This window comes from Aythya marila (genome assembly GCF_965140915.1).
Source record: "Aythya marila genome assembly, chromosome: Z".
In the NCBI taxonomy this organism is placed as follows: domain Eukaryota; kingdom Metazoa; phylum Chordata; class Aves; order Anseriformes; family Anatidae; genus Aythya; species Aythya marila.
The window spans coordinates 79,371,131-79,387,898 of NC_139080.1; the positions used below are offsets into that span (position 1 = coordinate 79,371,131).

General features: G+C 38.2%; 1 protein-coding gene across 2 annotated transcripts in view; it reads right to left on the reverse strand.

The window, feature by feature from the left end:
* RASGRF2 (Ras protein specific guanine nucleotide releasing factor 2) overlaps positions 1 to 16,768 on the reverse strand; it is a 139,235-nt gene that overhangs the window by 37,218 nt on the left and 85,249 nt on the right. For both annotated transcript variants that reach the window (XM_082783530.1, XM_082783529.1), the window contains exon 17: positions 15,861 to 15,950. In XM_082783530.1, coding sequence (XP_082639656.1) covers positions 15,861 to 15,950 — 90 coding nt within the window. The remainder of the gene's footprint in view (positions 1 to 15,860; positions 15,951 to 16,768) is intronic.

Consider the following 16,768-nt stretch of genomic DNA (forward strand, 5'->3'; position numbering starts at 1 on the left):
ATTAGCATCTAACATAGGAGAAAACTGCACTCTAGCCTTTGAGGATGTCACAGCAAAAACCCCGAAGTGTCCAGTTGGGGGGGAAGGAGAATGTTCATGGTTCACAAAAAAAGATGACAAACAAACAAACAAAAAAAAAAAGTGTCAAATATTATTCTCCGCCTTGTGTTTTTTTCTTTCTTCTGATAAATACGCTCAAGGGTTGTAAGCCAGCTTCATGATTCAGCCTGGCTCAAATCCTGAAAGCTTAGGCTTGGCAAACATCAGTGTTACTTTCTGACCTGGATAAAGAATAAATACAAACCCCAGGCTTGGAGCAAAGAGATTTTCCTCCACAGATTAAAACTGAAAAAAGCCTCTACAATATATGCAGCCCACACACGCATGTACACGCAAAAAGCCTTTCCAATATACACATCACACAGAAAAAAAAAAAAAAAATATATATATATATATATATAAAATATTTTCCTTGACATACCCCAAAAGTTTGGATGACAGTTTTAAAGATATACATCTTTATTGGTCCTAGATTCTCAAGCAAGTAATTAGGTTTCATACATTCAAATAGAAAAGTGTCAGAGAGCAAGCAGTCTAATAATGATAAGAAATCTAAACTGACAAGGATTCTGGTCTCCTTTTCATTTCTTTAATTACGATATCAGGTTGCCATACGCTAGCTAGCTGAAGAATGGCAGAGCTGGAAAAGAAGACCATTTATATTAACTGAGATGAAAAGAAGCAAAAAAGATGACGAACTCCCACTCACTGAATACAGAACAGCATATTTCATCAATAATAGAGTCCTTCCTTCCTCTTTAGTAATTACCAAATAAGCACATTCAGATTTACAATGGAATAGGTCATATAAGCAGTGCAAGGCATGAAAGTAGGAACATCAAGTCTACCAGGCTACCCTAGTTTGACAGAGGCATATTTAATCATTCACCATGTGATGTTGTATGTTCTGGTTTCATACAGGGTTTTCAGCTCCCACAGCATCAGAAGAAGTGGTTACTAAAAGCAGAAGAAATCAAGTGCCCCATGCATTTCAGGCTTTTAATTTCACTTTCACTGGTCCTTGAGACATATGAAATTATTTTGTTCTAAGAAATATGCTGCTGAAAATCCCTGTTGTAACCACCCACGTCAGAAATAATTCTTAGTATCTATTTGATTCTTCTGCCTAAACCCTCCACTGCAAATACAATCTAACTATCAAATGAAGTCAAGAGATTATAGTCTTAGTAAGGTAAATCCCATGGGATTCACATGCACTAGCTGATGTACAATAGTGTAACACAGATAGAGCTACAGTGACTATGTTTAATTTCTGCAAAATGTTTAAGGAAAAGGTTGGTAAACTATTTTTAAGTGTTTCAAATGTTTAAAATGTTTAAAAATGTTTAAATGAGTCTTGCTTTAGAAAGGATTTTTCTAATCATAGAAATTTAAAGAACATAACATTGAGATGAAGAAGTTATGTCATTATTATGCTGTAAACTTGAACGAAACCCAGAAGCCTAACAATATATCTGCCCAATGAAATAATTTCAGTTTAATGGATGGGCAAGTAAAAAGATGCCTAAAGAATATGCTTAAGATCAATATACTACTCTAAGTCCTAATCATAATGTTAAGGTTGCTCTGAGAATTACAATAATTTACAAGATTATATGGTTGAAACATGACTACCATGAAGAATGAAAATCCTCTTTTAAACTCAACAACTCAAATTTGAAAATTTGTCCTTTAACAATCCTTTTAAAAAGGGTTGCTGCTATAGGGATGCACGGCATACACTGTTGGGATTTTTTTTTATTATTATTTCTTTTTAAATTAAGAAATTCTCTCTGGAGAGCATGTCAGAAAGTCATACTTACAAGAAAATATTTTAAACTTGCTAAACACTGAAAATATAATTGTAGTTATAGCTTATGCAACTGCATGTTATTGTTTTTGTAAATAAAATTCAGCAGCAATACCTGGATAAATGTTTGCATTTATCCATAAAATCCTAGTCCAATTTTGTAGTGAAGTCTTAGGGCAGACCATCCAAATCTTGTGTACTTATTTATAAACGTGTCTCTGTGAAAGAAGAGATCTTCAGTTTCAAAAGCTGTCATTGCCATTTATGTTTGCATAATGTAGAATATCAAAAGTTTGCAATATGACAGCAGATTTTTTTTCTGATGACTTATTTATATAATAGAACTATAGGGAACAATTGACGAAGAAGAAAAGGTTTTTTGAACAGCCTACCATAACAATGATATTTGTGATTGTTTTAGTACATCTTAGACCCTTTTCCACTTTGGTAATGTCTGAATTATCTTCTATAAATAATGACAAGAATGTTAACCTAGCAGTAGATATACCATTGAGTTTGTACATCAGCCAAGTGCGTTTGTCCTGATTCATGCTGTCTCTTAGTCTTCAAGGAACAGATAAGCAATTTTTACCTGCTGATGTATTTCTGAATTTCAAGTAATCTTCAGTTTTTAATTTCTATTTAATTACAGATTGTCTATATTCTCAGCCTGCTCTATCAGCGATATTAAAAGTGTAGCAAAGCAAATCTTTTTTACTTAATGCTCACAGTCTTTTCAAGAACTATTCAAAGCAAGCTTTCAGACCTTTAAAATGCTCCGTGTGACAGGCCACAAAAGAAATGTTAAAATAAATTATATGAGAACACATATAGCTAGAAACAGAAAATTGCATAAAGGGGCTTTTGGAAATTTTTCCATTAGCAGGCAGGCCTGTGCTTTTTACATAAACTAAAGGAAGTATTTTGCAAAATTATTCAGATTTGTTCATGACAATAAGAGTAAAGGTTAAATTGTAAGGAGGTGATACTTGCAAAGAGCCAAATGTATCATTTTTCAGACCATCTGTGAATGGAGAGTCAACTGTCATGCAAAACAAAAGTTGGCAGGATGCAAATCAGTCAACAAAAATTTCTGAACAAAACATCCATCTTCCATCTTCTAGACCATTTATGACTGGGTCACAAATCAAGCAACTCACTAATCATACAAGCAACATTTAGGCTCAGAAAACAAATACATGAAAAAAAAAAAAAAAAAAAAAAAAAAAAATAACAGAAAATCCTTCCAAAACTTTCCTCCCCAATATCACAAAGCTCGCATACACCACATGGTATATTAAGGACAACAGGGAATCTAAACAAACCTGCACTAAGACCTCTTAGTCCAGCTTGCAATGTCAACATTTCAGGATTTATTTCCTTCCTTGCAGTAGTCAATGTTCCATTCCAGCTTCTTTCCTCAGCTTAGGAGAACAGAGGGAGATACAACCTAAGAGCTTACCACAAAAGCTCAGCTAAACAAGTGGAAAATAAAGGTTCAACACACCCCATCCAATTAATCATAGTAGGATCATGGTGACCCAGTTCTGGGGGGCAGGAATAGGCACCCTGCTAGTCTCCTTTCTCAAATAAAGTGAAAATGTTTCTCTCAGTGCCACGGTGCCTTTATGAGTCTGTGAAACAGAGTTTTCCATGCAACTGCTCAGAGTCTAGTGCAATAGGTCAAGAAACACATGGTTCACAGTGTCTGTAATAACTTAGGAAATGCTCAGTGCAAATAATTTTATTTTTTTTTTTTCCGGATTGGCCAACTTCTCTAGTGAGTGTAAATAAAAAATTAGTTTAGGCGAGAGGAACCCAGAAAGAACTGTTTCCTAATTTTCTGGTAAAGTGAGTAGAATCATCATTTTCCTCTAACCCTTAATTCACAAAAGCAGGAATCACCTGATTTAAAATAAATAAATAAATAAATAAAATAAACTTCATCTTGAAGTCATTGTTTCGATTCAAAGTTATTGCTCTATTGAAACTGAAAGGGGAAATTCAATTCAATTTGAAAGTGAATATTCAGCCAGTTACCTAAAATTGCTAAGCAACAATTTTGTTAAATTCAAAAGACTCCTAATTCAGGAACAAAAATAGAACTCTATTCAAATTCACTACAGAGTAGGTGAATATTCGGAGGAAAGGAATAATACTCAGGGTTATCAAATTAGAAGGCAGATTCCAAACAAATTAGTCTTAATCTCTATTTTCATTTCCCTACTGAATTTCCAGTAAAATATCCTCTGGCAGGAGAAAACATACACAAATGTCTCACAAAAGCAGCTTGGTGAACACATGTTGAAAATACAGCCTACAACAGAAGGATGTTTGCTTCTGCTGTGGCATTGTATTCAGTGTACTGGGTTTATGTGGCAAGGTTTTGGTAGCAGGAGGCCTGCAGACACGGGAGGCCTGCGAGAAGAATCCAGTTTCAGCTGGCTCCAAAAGGGACCTGCCACTGGCCAGAGATGAGCCAATAAGTGATGTTGGTTGCACCTCTGTGGGACCAAATTCAAGAAAGGGGGAAAAAAAAAAAAAAAAAACTGCTGCACAACAGCAGCTGGGAGAGAGAGGGGTGAGAGCCAGCCCTGCAGCCCCCAGATGGGTGCAGCAGGAGGGCAGGAGGTGCTCCAGGCAGGCAGCAGCAGTTCCCCTGTGGCCTGTGTAAGGAGAGGCCCCTGGTGGAGCAGGCTGTCCCCCTGCAGCCCATGGGTCCCACATGGAGCAGATCTCCACGCTGCAGCCCCCCCATGGGTGGAGGAGCCCCCGGTGGAGCAGGTGGATGTGGCCTGGAGGAGGCTGCGGCCCATGGAGAGCCCCCGCAGGAGCAGGCCCCGGGCCGGAGCTGCAGCCCGTGGAGAGGAGCCCACGCAGGAGCAGGGGGTCTGGGGGGAGCTGCCACCCACCCGTGGGGGACCCGTGCTGGAGCAGTTTGCTCCTGGGGGATGGATGGACCCCGTGGGACGGAGCCGTGTGGGAGCAGGTCCTGAAGAGCTGCTGCCTGTGGGCAGCCCCCGCAGGCTCAGTTCGGGAAGGACGGCATCCCGTGGGAGGGACCCCACGGGGAGCAGGGGCAGAGAGGGAAAATGAAGGAGCAGCGGAGACAAAACTTTTGGGACTAAACAGCCTCCATGGTGCAGTTACCCTGCACCACTTGGTGGGACAACGTGGAAGAGAGTGGATGGGGAAAGGTGGTTTTATTTTTTCTTTGTTCCTCACTTGTCTAGCTTGTTAGTAATAGGAAATAAATTTCTCTAATCTCCCTGTGCTGAGTCTGTTTTGCCTGTCATGGTAATTGTTGAGTGATCTCCCTCTCTGTCCTTATCTCAACCCTCGAGCTCTTTTCATCCTATTTTCTTCCCCTTTCCCTTTGAGGAGGGGGATTGAGACAGTGGCTGTGGTGGAGCTTGGCTGCCCAGGTGAATAAATTCTCCACAGTCAGACCCCTGCAGCCCCACAGAAGACACTCATTGCATTGCAGTCAGCGCAGCAGGTCTTGCTGCAACATGAACACTAGCTTTGTCTGACTCCAGAAAGGACATCTGGGCAACTCCTAAAAACTCTCCTGCTGCAAAGAAGGAAAGCTGGTTGGTCTATGCTTCTGGTTAACTGTACCATAACCATTTTTATGAAGAACAGTGTAAGGTTTAGAGTAAGTCAATGATTATTTCCCACCCAGCTTCACTTCCAGTTCTTCAGTCTAATGTGGAACTGAAGCTATGCAATATTCAGTCTCAGTGCCTATCAAACCTTCCTAAGTCTGCATGAATTGGTCTGGAAATCTCATTATAACATGTTCCCAAGAGGGAACTAGTAGTCACTTTTCCAGTTTCTGGCTAAAGCTATTATATTCTACAAAAAGAAAGGAAGAAAGGAAAAAAGGGAGAGAGAAAGAGAGAGAGGAAGAGAGAAAGAAAGGGAGAGACAGAGAGAGAGAGAAGAAAAAGAGAGAAAGAGGGAAAGGAAGGAAGGAAGGAAGGAAGGAAGGAAGGAAGGAAGGAAGGAAGGAAGGAAGGAAGGAAGGAAGGAAGGAAGGAAGGAAGGAAGGAAGGAAGGAAGGAAGGAAGGAAGGAAGGAAGGAAGGAAGGAAGGAAGGAAGGAAGGAAGGAAGGAAGGAAGGAAAACACAACAAAATACTTGGTTGCCATGCATAAAAGATCAGGGCAGGATACCAATTCCCACATGAATCCTTTTCTTTCTTGGAACTAAACATTGCAGATCCTGACCACAAAGCAGGGAGTGGAAAGGGAGGTATACAACCTAAACAGGATTGCTAACCATGCCTGGAGCCCTGATGTCGCTGATCAGATGATATCCCACAACTATGGCAGGAGTTCCACATGGAAACCTGCTACCCAAAGCATTACAGTTAAAATTAAGGCCATCTTCCAACTGCTTAGAAAGTCTTCGCAATACTCATGACCCAGTTGTGCCAATCTACTGTGAAAAGCAGGACTGAGTTAAGCTACAGAACAACACATGATAAAATTCTTTGCATCTCAATTACCAATTGGGATTTCACCATCATGATTTTATTTTTTTTTTCAGGTCTGGATTCCTAAGGAAGAAGTTTGACAAAGCTTTTCCAGCACAGAGGATGAGATGTTATAACCAAGAAAATTACTGAGTGCAAAATTACTATAACTAGTACTAATAGCAATGTTTATGCCAACATACTGAAAACCAACTAAAAAAAAAATTGCACAAATTCTCTTGTTTGACTGTAGACGTGGACTACATGTTTGACTCAGCCATAAACAAATATATACCTTTTCAAAGGTTGGCTTGTAACCATTGATATAATATAAAACGTTGAGTGCAGTAATCATACAGAAGTGCACTACCCTCCTATCCACATAATGTAGAGTCCAACTCATCATCTCTGTCAGATATCACTCTTCTTTCACATAACATTCACCATGGCAAGGAAATCTCCCTCTGCCTGTCCTCTCACAATGGAAAAAGAAACAGTTCACATGTCTCCTTTACTAACCTCACTTAATTCTAATGTCCCCTTAATAATTTTCATAGTAACTTAACTTCTTACTCCAGAATCTGTTTTACAAAGCATAACTGTGTAATGCTAAATTATTACTACCCTGTTCAGAATTAGGAAAATACCCCCTGAACAGTATAGCTGGTATCCTTGAATGGGGAACTAAATCAATCTGTCTGCAACACAGTAACTAATAAGGAAATACTATGTATGATTAAAACATTATTTATGTTTCTACATGCTTCTCCACTTCAGACATCAGTGGAATCCCACTGGGATTGTATACCTTCATAATTTTGCATGGGTGCATCTCCCAAGTCACATTATCCAGTTGAAGTGCTGAGTGCACCACACTGGCAGCAGTACGTGAAGCTACAGTGCCTCCTCTTGTCAATCATATATATCACCACAGACACACAAACATGCACATAGAATCTCTCTTGTATCATTTGGTACAAAGTGTTATTCCCTTATTCCAATTCCTTATGCCAAAACAAAGTAAACCAAAAATATTGTGACACTGAATAGTTTGAAGGTCTGCAGAACAGCACCACTGGTCACAACCTAAAATAAGCTGAGCAGCTCACTAAAAGCCTTTGCTGAACTTTCTCATCTAATTTTAGCCTTTTTAAATAAGCAATCAGTCATAATCAATCTGTGCTTGATTTATCAAAATGGAAAGGCCTTCACATGACACACTGTGTCATGTGGGTCTCTATGAAACAAGAAGTACTACTTTTAGTTGATTGTTCTCTGTCTAATAGTGTGACAGTAATCAAAACAAGGCTAACGTGCCCAATTCAGAGTTCACAGGACTCATCTGGCATACCTTCAGTACTTATGCAGCTTTCCAGAGAAAATATGTCATTCTGGAAACCATAGCTATAATTTACAAAAGTCCATTTCTATTTGTTATTGCTGTTACTATTAGGATAGTTTACTGCAGACAAATACCTGCAGCACCTCTGATGAGGACTTTCTGTATTCATTTTCACATCAAAATTCCAACACCGATTATCCTCATCTGCGTTCAATTGCTCTATAATCAAGGTTTGGCAGCTTTATATCAGACGTGATCAAATACAGTACAATACATAACTACAAAGTACAAATGACCCGCAATAATTTATTCCTGGCATTGATCATGAATGCAAGAATAGCCGAGTCAAAATAAGTGAGACATTTGTACTGTACATTTTTCTGTACATCTTTTCCATCACTAATGCATAGAAAATGCATCTAATTAGTGCACTTATGCATAACCGATTATCAGTGGAAAGCATCATAAATCTTTTTATACATAGTTTAAAGGCCGTGATTAACAATGGAATATGACACCTCCATAGACAGCAACCAGCTGCAGGACCATAGATCCAGAACTCACAAACCATATTAGATGCATTGTCAACAATGGAAACTATTTTTCAGTGGTAGCATGTGGAAGTGGCAACAGCAGGTACTTTTGAATGGCCAGGGAGATGGAATTGCTTTAAAGAAAGACACTGCTTGCATTTAGCAGCTTCAACTATCAGTCAATGGTGCAGGTTTTGTGCTTGCTTTGCTGAGAATCTGCTGCAGCTGCAAAGGACTGTCTGATCACTTCTGCAGACATACAAAGAGCTACGGAAAAAGCAGATGACACCAGAAAATTGCTGGATAAACAGGCCAATCGGTTTTGCTACATGAAAACCAAGGGCAATTTAGATTGTTTTTCTAAACCATTACTGTAATCCATAGGAATATCCAGTGAATATTACAAGGATCTTGGTTTTACTTCCACTACATAATGAACATGAAGACTGACTGAGTGATCTTTTGAAATGTTCTTTCATAGGGTAGAAGCTTAAAAATTCAAAGGCCTTAGGAAAAACTCTCTCTCCTAAACAACACTCCTAAACTAAATAGCTCAAGTCAGTTAACTTACCACCAGAGATATGTTTAAGCAATTAATTGAAAGGGACAGTACATAAGCAATTCATTTTTGTGTAGATGCTTTGAAGCTTCAAGTTGTTATTTTAATTACTCTTTTAAATCATTAGAATTATAAAGAATAAAATCATCGTACCTCCTTTGCTAGCATGGGGCCCATTTTCCTACATACAAATCATGTTTGTCAGAGATACTCCCCCAAAGACTCTTTTTTTCCTACTTCTTTCTCACTTTCTCTCCTCTCCCCTTCATATGTGTTTTAAAAAACAAATGCTTATACTTAAGAATCCAGGCCCTCCTGCCAACCACAAGCTTCCATCCCACTCCTATCCTCTCTCATAATATGTCACCTTGTTCTTGTGAAAAATGGTACATTCTTTACAGTGCAGATCAGCATGCTGTAGGAGGAAGAAGGCAGCTTTGCAGCATGCTGGAAATACCAAAGTACCCAAGTTGAAATGGGATGACAGAGTTGCTGGTTAAAAGCTGCCATGCTCATGAGGGAATAATACATACATCTGTTTGCTTGGGATTAAGTATTTGCTTCTTGTCTAATGTTTGTTTTCCATGTCAGGAGATTCTGGGTTTCTAATTTTATTTGAGGAAAAAATATGCTTCTCTAAGTTCTTTTAGCATTTCTGGTAAGACTATACTGAGTATTGAAGCTTAATTTAGATTTTGAATTTAGGTTTTGTCAAAATAATGTCCCTGAAGCCCATGTTCAGTAGAAAAGTTTCAAAATAAAATAATGAATTCAAGATTAACTATTTATCTTAAAATCGTATTAGACTTCCTTAGTAAAGCAGAAATTTGTGTTTGCTATCTTCGTAAATACTTTTTGTTTTATTCGTCATTCACTAAGGGCAAATCATGCCTGACCAATCTGGTGACCTTCCATGCTGCAGTGATTGCATCAGTTGACAAGGGAAAACTGAACAATGTCATCTGCCTGGTCTTCTGTAAAGCCTTTGACACAGTCCCACACAATATACTTGTCTCCAGTTTGGAGAGACATGGATTGGACTGATGGACTATTTGATGGATAAGGAATTGGCTGGATGGCCACATCCAGAGAGTTGCTGTCAACAGCTCAACATCCAGATGATCAGCAACAAGTAGTGTCTCTCAGACGTATTAGAACAGTATTGTTTAATATCTGTGTTAATGTCATAGACATTGGGATTGAGTGCATCCTCAACAGGTTTGTGAATGACATCAAGCCGAACGGTGTAGCAGACACTTCAGAAGGATGGGATGCCATCTGGAGGGGCATGGACAGGGCTGAGAAATAGGCCCATGTGAACCTCATGAAGTTCAACATGTGCAAGGTCCAGCACCTGAATCAGGGTAATCCCAAACAAGAATACAGGCTAGGTGATAAGCAGATTGAGAGCAGCCTTATGGAGAAGGATTTGGGCGTGTTGGTGGGTGAAAAAAAGAACACAAGCTGGCAATATGCACTTGCAGCCCAGAAAGCCCTTGTATCCCGGGCTGCATCAAAAGACGTGTAACTAGCAGGCTGAGGGAGACGATTCTCCCCTTCTGCTCTGCTCTCATGAGACCCCACCTGGAGTACGGCATCCAGGTCTGGGCTCCCCGGCACAAGAAAGACATGGACCTGTTGGAGTGGGTCCAGAGGAGGGACACAAAGATGATCAGAAGGCTACAGCACCTCTCTTACAAAGAAAAGCTAAGAGTACTGGGGTTGTTTATTCTGGAGAAGAGAAGACTCTGGGGAGGCCTTATTACAGTCTTTCAATACTTACTTAAAGAGGGCTTACAATAAAGTTGGGTAGAGGCTTTTTAGAAGGGCAGGTGGTGATAGGACAGGGGGAAGGGTTTTTAACTAAAAGAGGATAGATTTAGATTAGATATAAGGAAGAAATTCTTCCCTCAGAGGGTGGTGAGGCACTGGAATGGGTAGCCCAGAGAAGTCATGGGTGCCCCATCCCTGGAAGCGGTCAAGGACAGTGACCTGGTAGGTGTCCCTGCCTATAGCAGGGGGGCTGGATTTACATGGTTTTTCAGGGCCTTTCTAACCCAAACTATTCAATGATAATATGATTCTACAAAAACAGTACAGCATTATTTCCCTAATTTGTCTTCATCCATACAACTGCTCAAGATTTGAAGTGAAATTATAATCTCTTATAGTCACACAGAACACTTTCATAGTTTATGAATATTAACATGTATGATGACCTGCATGCAAAGCAAGCAGGTTCAATAAAATATTATCTTTCTTTAAAAATCAGTGCATGATACTCTCACAGATCTTGAGATTGTGTTCTGATTCTGTGCAAAACTGAGAAAAATAAAAGATGAGGAGAAAAAGAAGCAATAATATGTTTGAAGGGATTATAAAAATTTATACCAGGCAAATTCACAAGTTCTACAATCAATGAATGAAAGAAATAACTTTATTATATTTCATATAATACATTGTTTTTTTATATAGTGCTATGCTGTGGGTGCTGTATAGATTATACTGTTATCAATTAATTCTTGTAATATTCTGCAACAACTTTTTTACTGTTAAACTACAAATGATTGAAGAGATTAACAGGACATTCATTAGGCTGAGATGGTTGAAATTAATTTTTTGTAGGAACTTTTCTCTACAGAAAAGAAGAAGGCAGACATCAGAACAGAGCTGCTAGGTGCCTTTGTGTTGCTTATTGTAGCTGTCTCTGATTCAACCAAAAATCAAGAACCACCTTTCTAGAGGCATGAGGACACAGCTCAGATAGCTAACATCCCTAAGCAGGTATATGTTCTTGATTGCTCAGGGTTTATCCACCACTTTGAGAAGCATGTGGCTGAATAGAAGTGCTCAGGAGAAAGGAAAGAGTTTGAGGAAATGGGGATGGTAGTTCAGAATAAATAAAGAATACATGTCCCTACAACAACTTGAATTTATACTAGTTTACATCTAGTCAGAAAAACTCATTGTCTTACACTGTTCTACAGAAGTGTGTTTGCATAACTTTTAGAAGAGTCCTCTTCCCTAAAGAATGACCTTTCCTGCAATGAAATAAAGCTGTTAAGATTAGAGAATAAAGTGACTTTGGCTTGCCTGTTTCTATGGTAGAAGATGTTACTATATTACCCTATTTTTATGAATTGGGAAGAAGAATGATGATATGGAGCAGCCTATTAATTGTGACAGAGCACTACAACTGCAGCAACCTATGAAGTGTCCAGCCATTGTTCACATAGTTCAAAAGAGAAAGGACATACAAAGGACACAACAAGCTGTGTTGTCCCTACTGTGTATATTATCATTCATGCAGGCACAAAGCTGTCTACCTGTGACACTTAATTTAACAACTTCTACTTTCACTTTGTATTTCTATTTACCTTTATCATGTTGCTAAAATAAACAAGTTATATACTAATTTTCTGGAAGGTTGTAGCCAAAAATATGAGTAAGATATATAGAGATTAATATTAAACTAAACAGATGGACTAAAACTATAGAATAGGAAGTACAACTTGCCATCATAAATGCAGCTACCTGTACAATAACTATAATTAATGGCATCAAAATCAGTATGTTATAAAGAAATGCTGAAGGGCATAAGAACTTGAGTCATTCTGGTTCAGCGATCAATTCCTTATCTGCAGGAAGCTCTGCATGCTGTACAGCAATGCAGTGGTGCCCACTGCTTCCTTTTCAGCAGCTCATAAACTAGTGCAGCCTACCTTGTGGTGGGGCAAGCTTGAGCTATTGTCTGGGCCCTGATAGCCCTGTTTGTGCACCTCCTGCACCCAGATAACAAATGAACCCAAGAGATGATGGTGCCCTGACAACACTATCAAAGCCCCTGAAGCACAGCATTGATCCCCACCGTGTGGATGGAGCACACTGAGAACTCTGTCAACATGCACTGCATTCAGACCCCATCCAAAGGGGGAGGTACAACGAGACCTGCAGTAGCCAAAGTACTCAAATGACCTTCACCTTTGGCTTCCCACCCAGCCCACTTTGGCTGCAGCCTGCAAACAGGAGCAACATAGGCAGCCTTCCCCCAGTTTCTTATCTAAAGAAAAGCCGAGCTATCATATGACCTGAGAGAGCTGTTCAGAGCTTTGCATACTTACCAACATACAAGCTTAACCACTGCATGGTGACACTAGTTATAAAATATTATGGCCAGCACTCTTCCCAGGGGTTGATTAAATATTCCTCATGCCTGGCTCTGGTAGAGTGCATGACTGTTTGGCTTTCTGATGTGTCTGTTAATGTACTTGCTTTGACACAACTCTGAACAGTTAAAACTGGAAGATGGAAAGAAGAGAAAAGCTAAGAGGTCTTGTCCTGGGAAATCAAACCAAACTAGCCAGAGACAGACTTCAGTGAACAGTGAGCATATAAGATGCACAGATGATTCTAACTTCCTAATATTTTTCCACAAGCTCCAACTGTCTTCAGCTCCTGAAGCTGTTTTAGTTTGCCTATCTAGTAACTCCCAGTGACTCTCACTCGCACATAGCTGTCCAGCTTTTGAACCTCAGTAAATCTCTCACATTCAAAATGTACTTCAATAGAATCTCACAGGACTTCTATTCATTGCACAAAGAACCAGAGATGTTTATTTTGAACCTTGGCCTCATGAAATTCATTGGATGCCTCCTACCTCTGGCATCAGAAATGGCAACAAATGCCTATTAACACTCCCTGTGGAATCCATGATTTTACAGAATTTTCTCATCAGTCCTTCAAGTCATCTCTTTTCTGAACTTCAAATGCACAGAAGCCATTTTACAATTCCAGTCATCCTTGATGGCAATCTCAGAACCTTCTCTAGTTCTCCTTCCCTCATCTCAAAGATAATGTATCACTACTGTACATAGTATTCAATATACATCAAGGCCAGGTTGGATGGTCTTAGAGCAACCTGGTCTAGTGGGAGGAGTCCCTGCACATGGTGGGGAGGGTTGGAATTAGGTGATCTTTAAGGTCCCTTCCAACCCAAACTACTCTATGATTCTATGAGTCTACACATTCAAATTTTGAATTTATACAGTGATAGTATAATGGTCTTCCCTGCCCTGTTCTCTGCTTCTTTCTTAACCATTCCTGATGTTTCCTTCACCTTCTTACCTGCTGCTGAGCACTAGGATGGTTTGACAGGACTACCTGTTATAATCCTCAGATCTCAAACCTGAACAATAATGCTGAGCACAAAGCATATCTTTTCACTTGTAACACTTGGACTGTTTTTTCTCGTGTGATTTTACTTAGTATTTATCAGTATTGAATTCCATTTTATTTATGTTCCATGTAGGACTATATTAAACAGCACACTTTGCAGTATCTGCAGCAAAGAGGACAAGAACCAACTGGGGAAAAAACAAAAACAAAAACATAAAACATAAAACTCATTCACTACTGAGACCTGACTCACTGAAGGATCATGTCCATCTGAATGACCAATCTTTTTGTTTTTTACATTAGCCAGCAGATGTAAATAGACCTTTTATGAAGAACCAGCATGAAAAGCAATATAAAAAAAAGTAATTATAAGAATATTAGAGCCACTACCATCCTTTTTCAGTGCTTTGAAATTCATTCAATTGCATACTTGTAGATTTTATTTATCCTCACACTTAGGTGAAAAGAATTGAGAAGAAATGCTTTTAAAATACAAAAGCTGTAATTGTTAATTGTGTTGGTCCTAGTGGAAAACTTTTTTTTTTTTTACGTTTACTATATTTTGTGAACAATTTGTAAATATATTCTTATATATTCATAAAGCAAAATGTGTTACTGATTCCTTGGTAATGACAGATTCCAAAGTCAGAAGGTATTAATCACTTCAGGAAAAAAAAAAAAAAAAAAAAAAAAAAAAAAAAAAAAACTGTTTGTGTGAGGTTTGTATAGTTCTTAAAACTGAATGTAACTCTTGTAATCACCCCGAAATCAAAGAAAGTATACAAGGAACACTCATCCACACCTGCCCAAAAATTATTTTAGCATGATGCATACTCACTCATGAAGCAAATGCCCACAATGTTAGGCATAGTGGATAAATGTGAGACATAGAACATTAAACAAAATAAATATGATTCTGATGTAAGTCTATGATTGGTTTATACAGTGACCATCCAAAATCGTGCTGAACAGTTTGATAAACTTAGAGTCCATAAAACATAGGCGCAAAGCCCACAACAGTTTCTTGAAAGTATGTGGTACAGTATGAAGACCTCACTTGTTAAAATTCATGTTTATTCTAAAACCTTTCCTTCTTTAATGTAGATAGAAAGTTACTGACTATTCCCCAGAGCAGAGTGGTAGAGAAACAGTTAAAATATTATTTTATTATCTGGTGACAAAAATTGTTTTATGGGACAAAATTTTCAGATTGCTGTGGCCTGAAATGCAACAGAGCAGATGTACCAGAACACCCTAAGTTGTTTATCCTGTTAGTCACTTTTATGAGTCAATTTCTCAGTGACCTTTTGATTTGCAGTAAACATAGACTTTCTATTAAATCTGGATTTTTGGTTTGTTTGTTTGTTAAGCAGAAGGTTGTAATACATAAGGACTTTGGCAACTTTACTATTTTTTTTTCAAATGAGAATTTGGTGAATGGATTTCCATACCTTCATTCATTCTTAATGTCATTTTTTGAATGTAACTTAACTGCGTATTCAAGTCAATGCAATCATACAATCATAATTCTGCATTCTACATTGCATTTGTGAGATAAAACCAGTGTTTGAATTTCTCCTATATATACTTACAGGGTGAAATACTGTTTTTATTAATTACTGTAATACAGTATTTTTTACCTTTACGTCAGTTTATCATAATTTCAAAAAGTTTTAAGAAAAACCTTTATATTGAATGAGATACACATTATAAATATTTCATATTGGCCTCATAATTTGAATCCAAGGCTCTAGCCAAGATAAGACACCAAGCAGATTAAAGTAATAAATAATAACAAAAGCTATTTGGGATTCAGGTAAATACTTTCCTAAGAAATATTTACCTTCTGAGACCCAGGTATATTATTATTATCTCTCTTTGTTACAGTAAATTTTTCTCACCTGGTGGACTCCCATGCCCTGCTGCAGCTGTGGCAATAGCAAAAGCAGAAGCAGGAGAAACGGCACAGTGACTGTTGTCAGCAGTTTGTACTGTAAAGCGAACAGACAGAGAAAGGTTAACAGCTACTACAAGCTTTTAATTTTTCCAGGTTGGGTGACAGTAATATTTGAATTCTTCACTGATGTTTATATGTTGTGAACATTTTCTTTTGTCACTGTCACAGGATTTTACATGAAAGGAAATAAAAATATCACAATGACATTTGTGATTTGAATTTTATTTCCAGGTTGTTATAAATGACATCACTATGGAAAAAAAAAAAAAAAAAAAAAAAAAAGAAAGATACAGCCAGGGATGAGGAATAAGAGAAACAATGGTACAGAGGATTAGCTGTAACAAAAAATGATGTTAAAGGACAAAGCTTCTTAACCAATCATGGTGAGATTTACAGATTTTCAAGATTACTGCTTAAAATAAGTACAGTTCTGCAAAATTTCTCAAAATTTCTGTATAAGGAGTTCTGTGAACGTTGATTCTGATCAATACTTGTATAATATAGTGCTGTTCCTCCCAATTTCCAGCTCCAAAATCTTGCCATCCCACTGTAACCATACCCGATAACAAAAGATTACAGTTGGTTTAATATTGAAGTGTCTCAGTAACTTAACAGTTGAGAAGAATCTGTTCTGTTTTTGTTTTTATAATCCCAGGCATCAAACAACTGCCTTGAAATCTGGCTTGGGTGAGATGACAGCATTTTAAGTATTAATGGGCATCACTTACTGCTCTGTTAAGAATTTTGAAGAGCCATGTGAGAGCTATTTGAGGAGCTCTAGCTCTCATTCTTCCTCTTCAACTGAGCAGTTTATTCAAATTTTGGAATGAATAATGCGACACCATCTGTAAA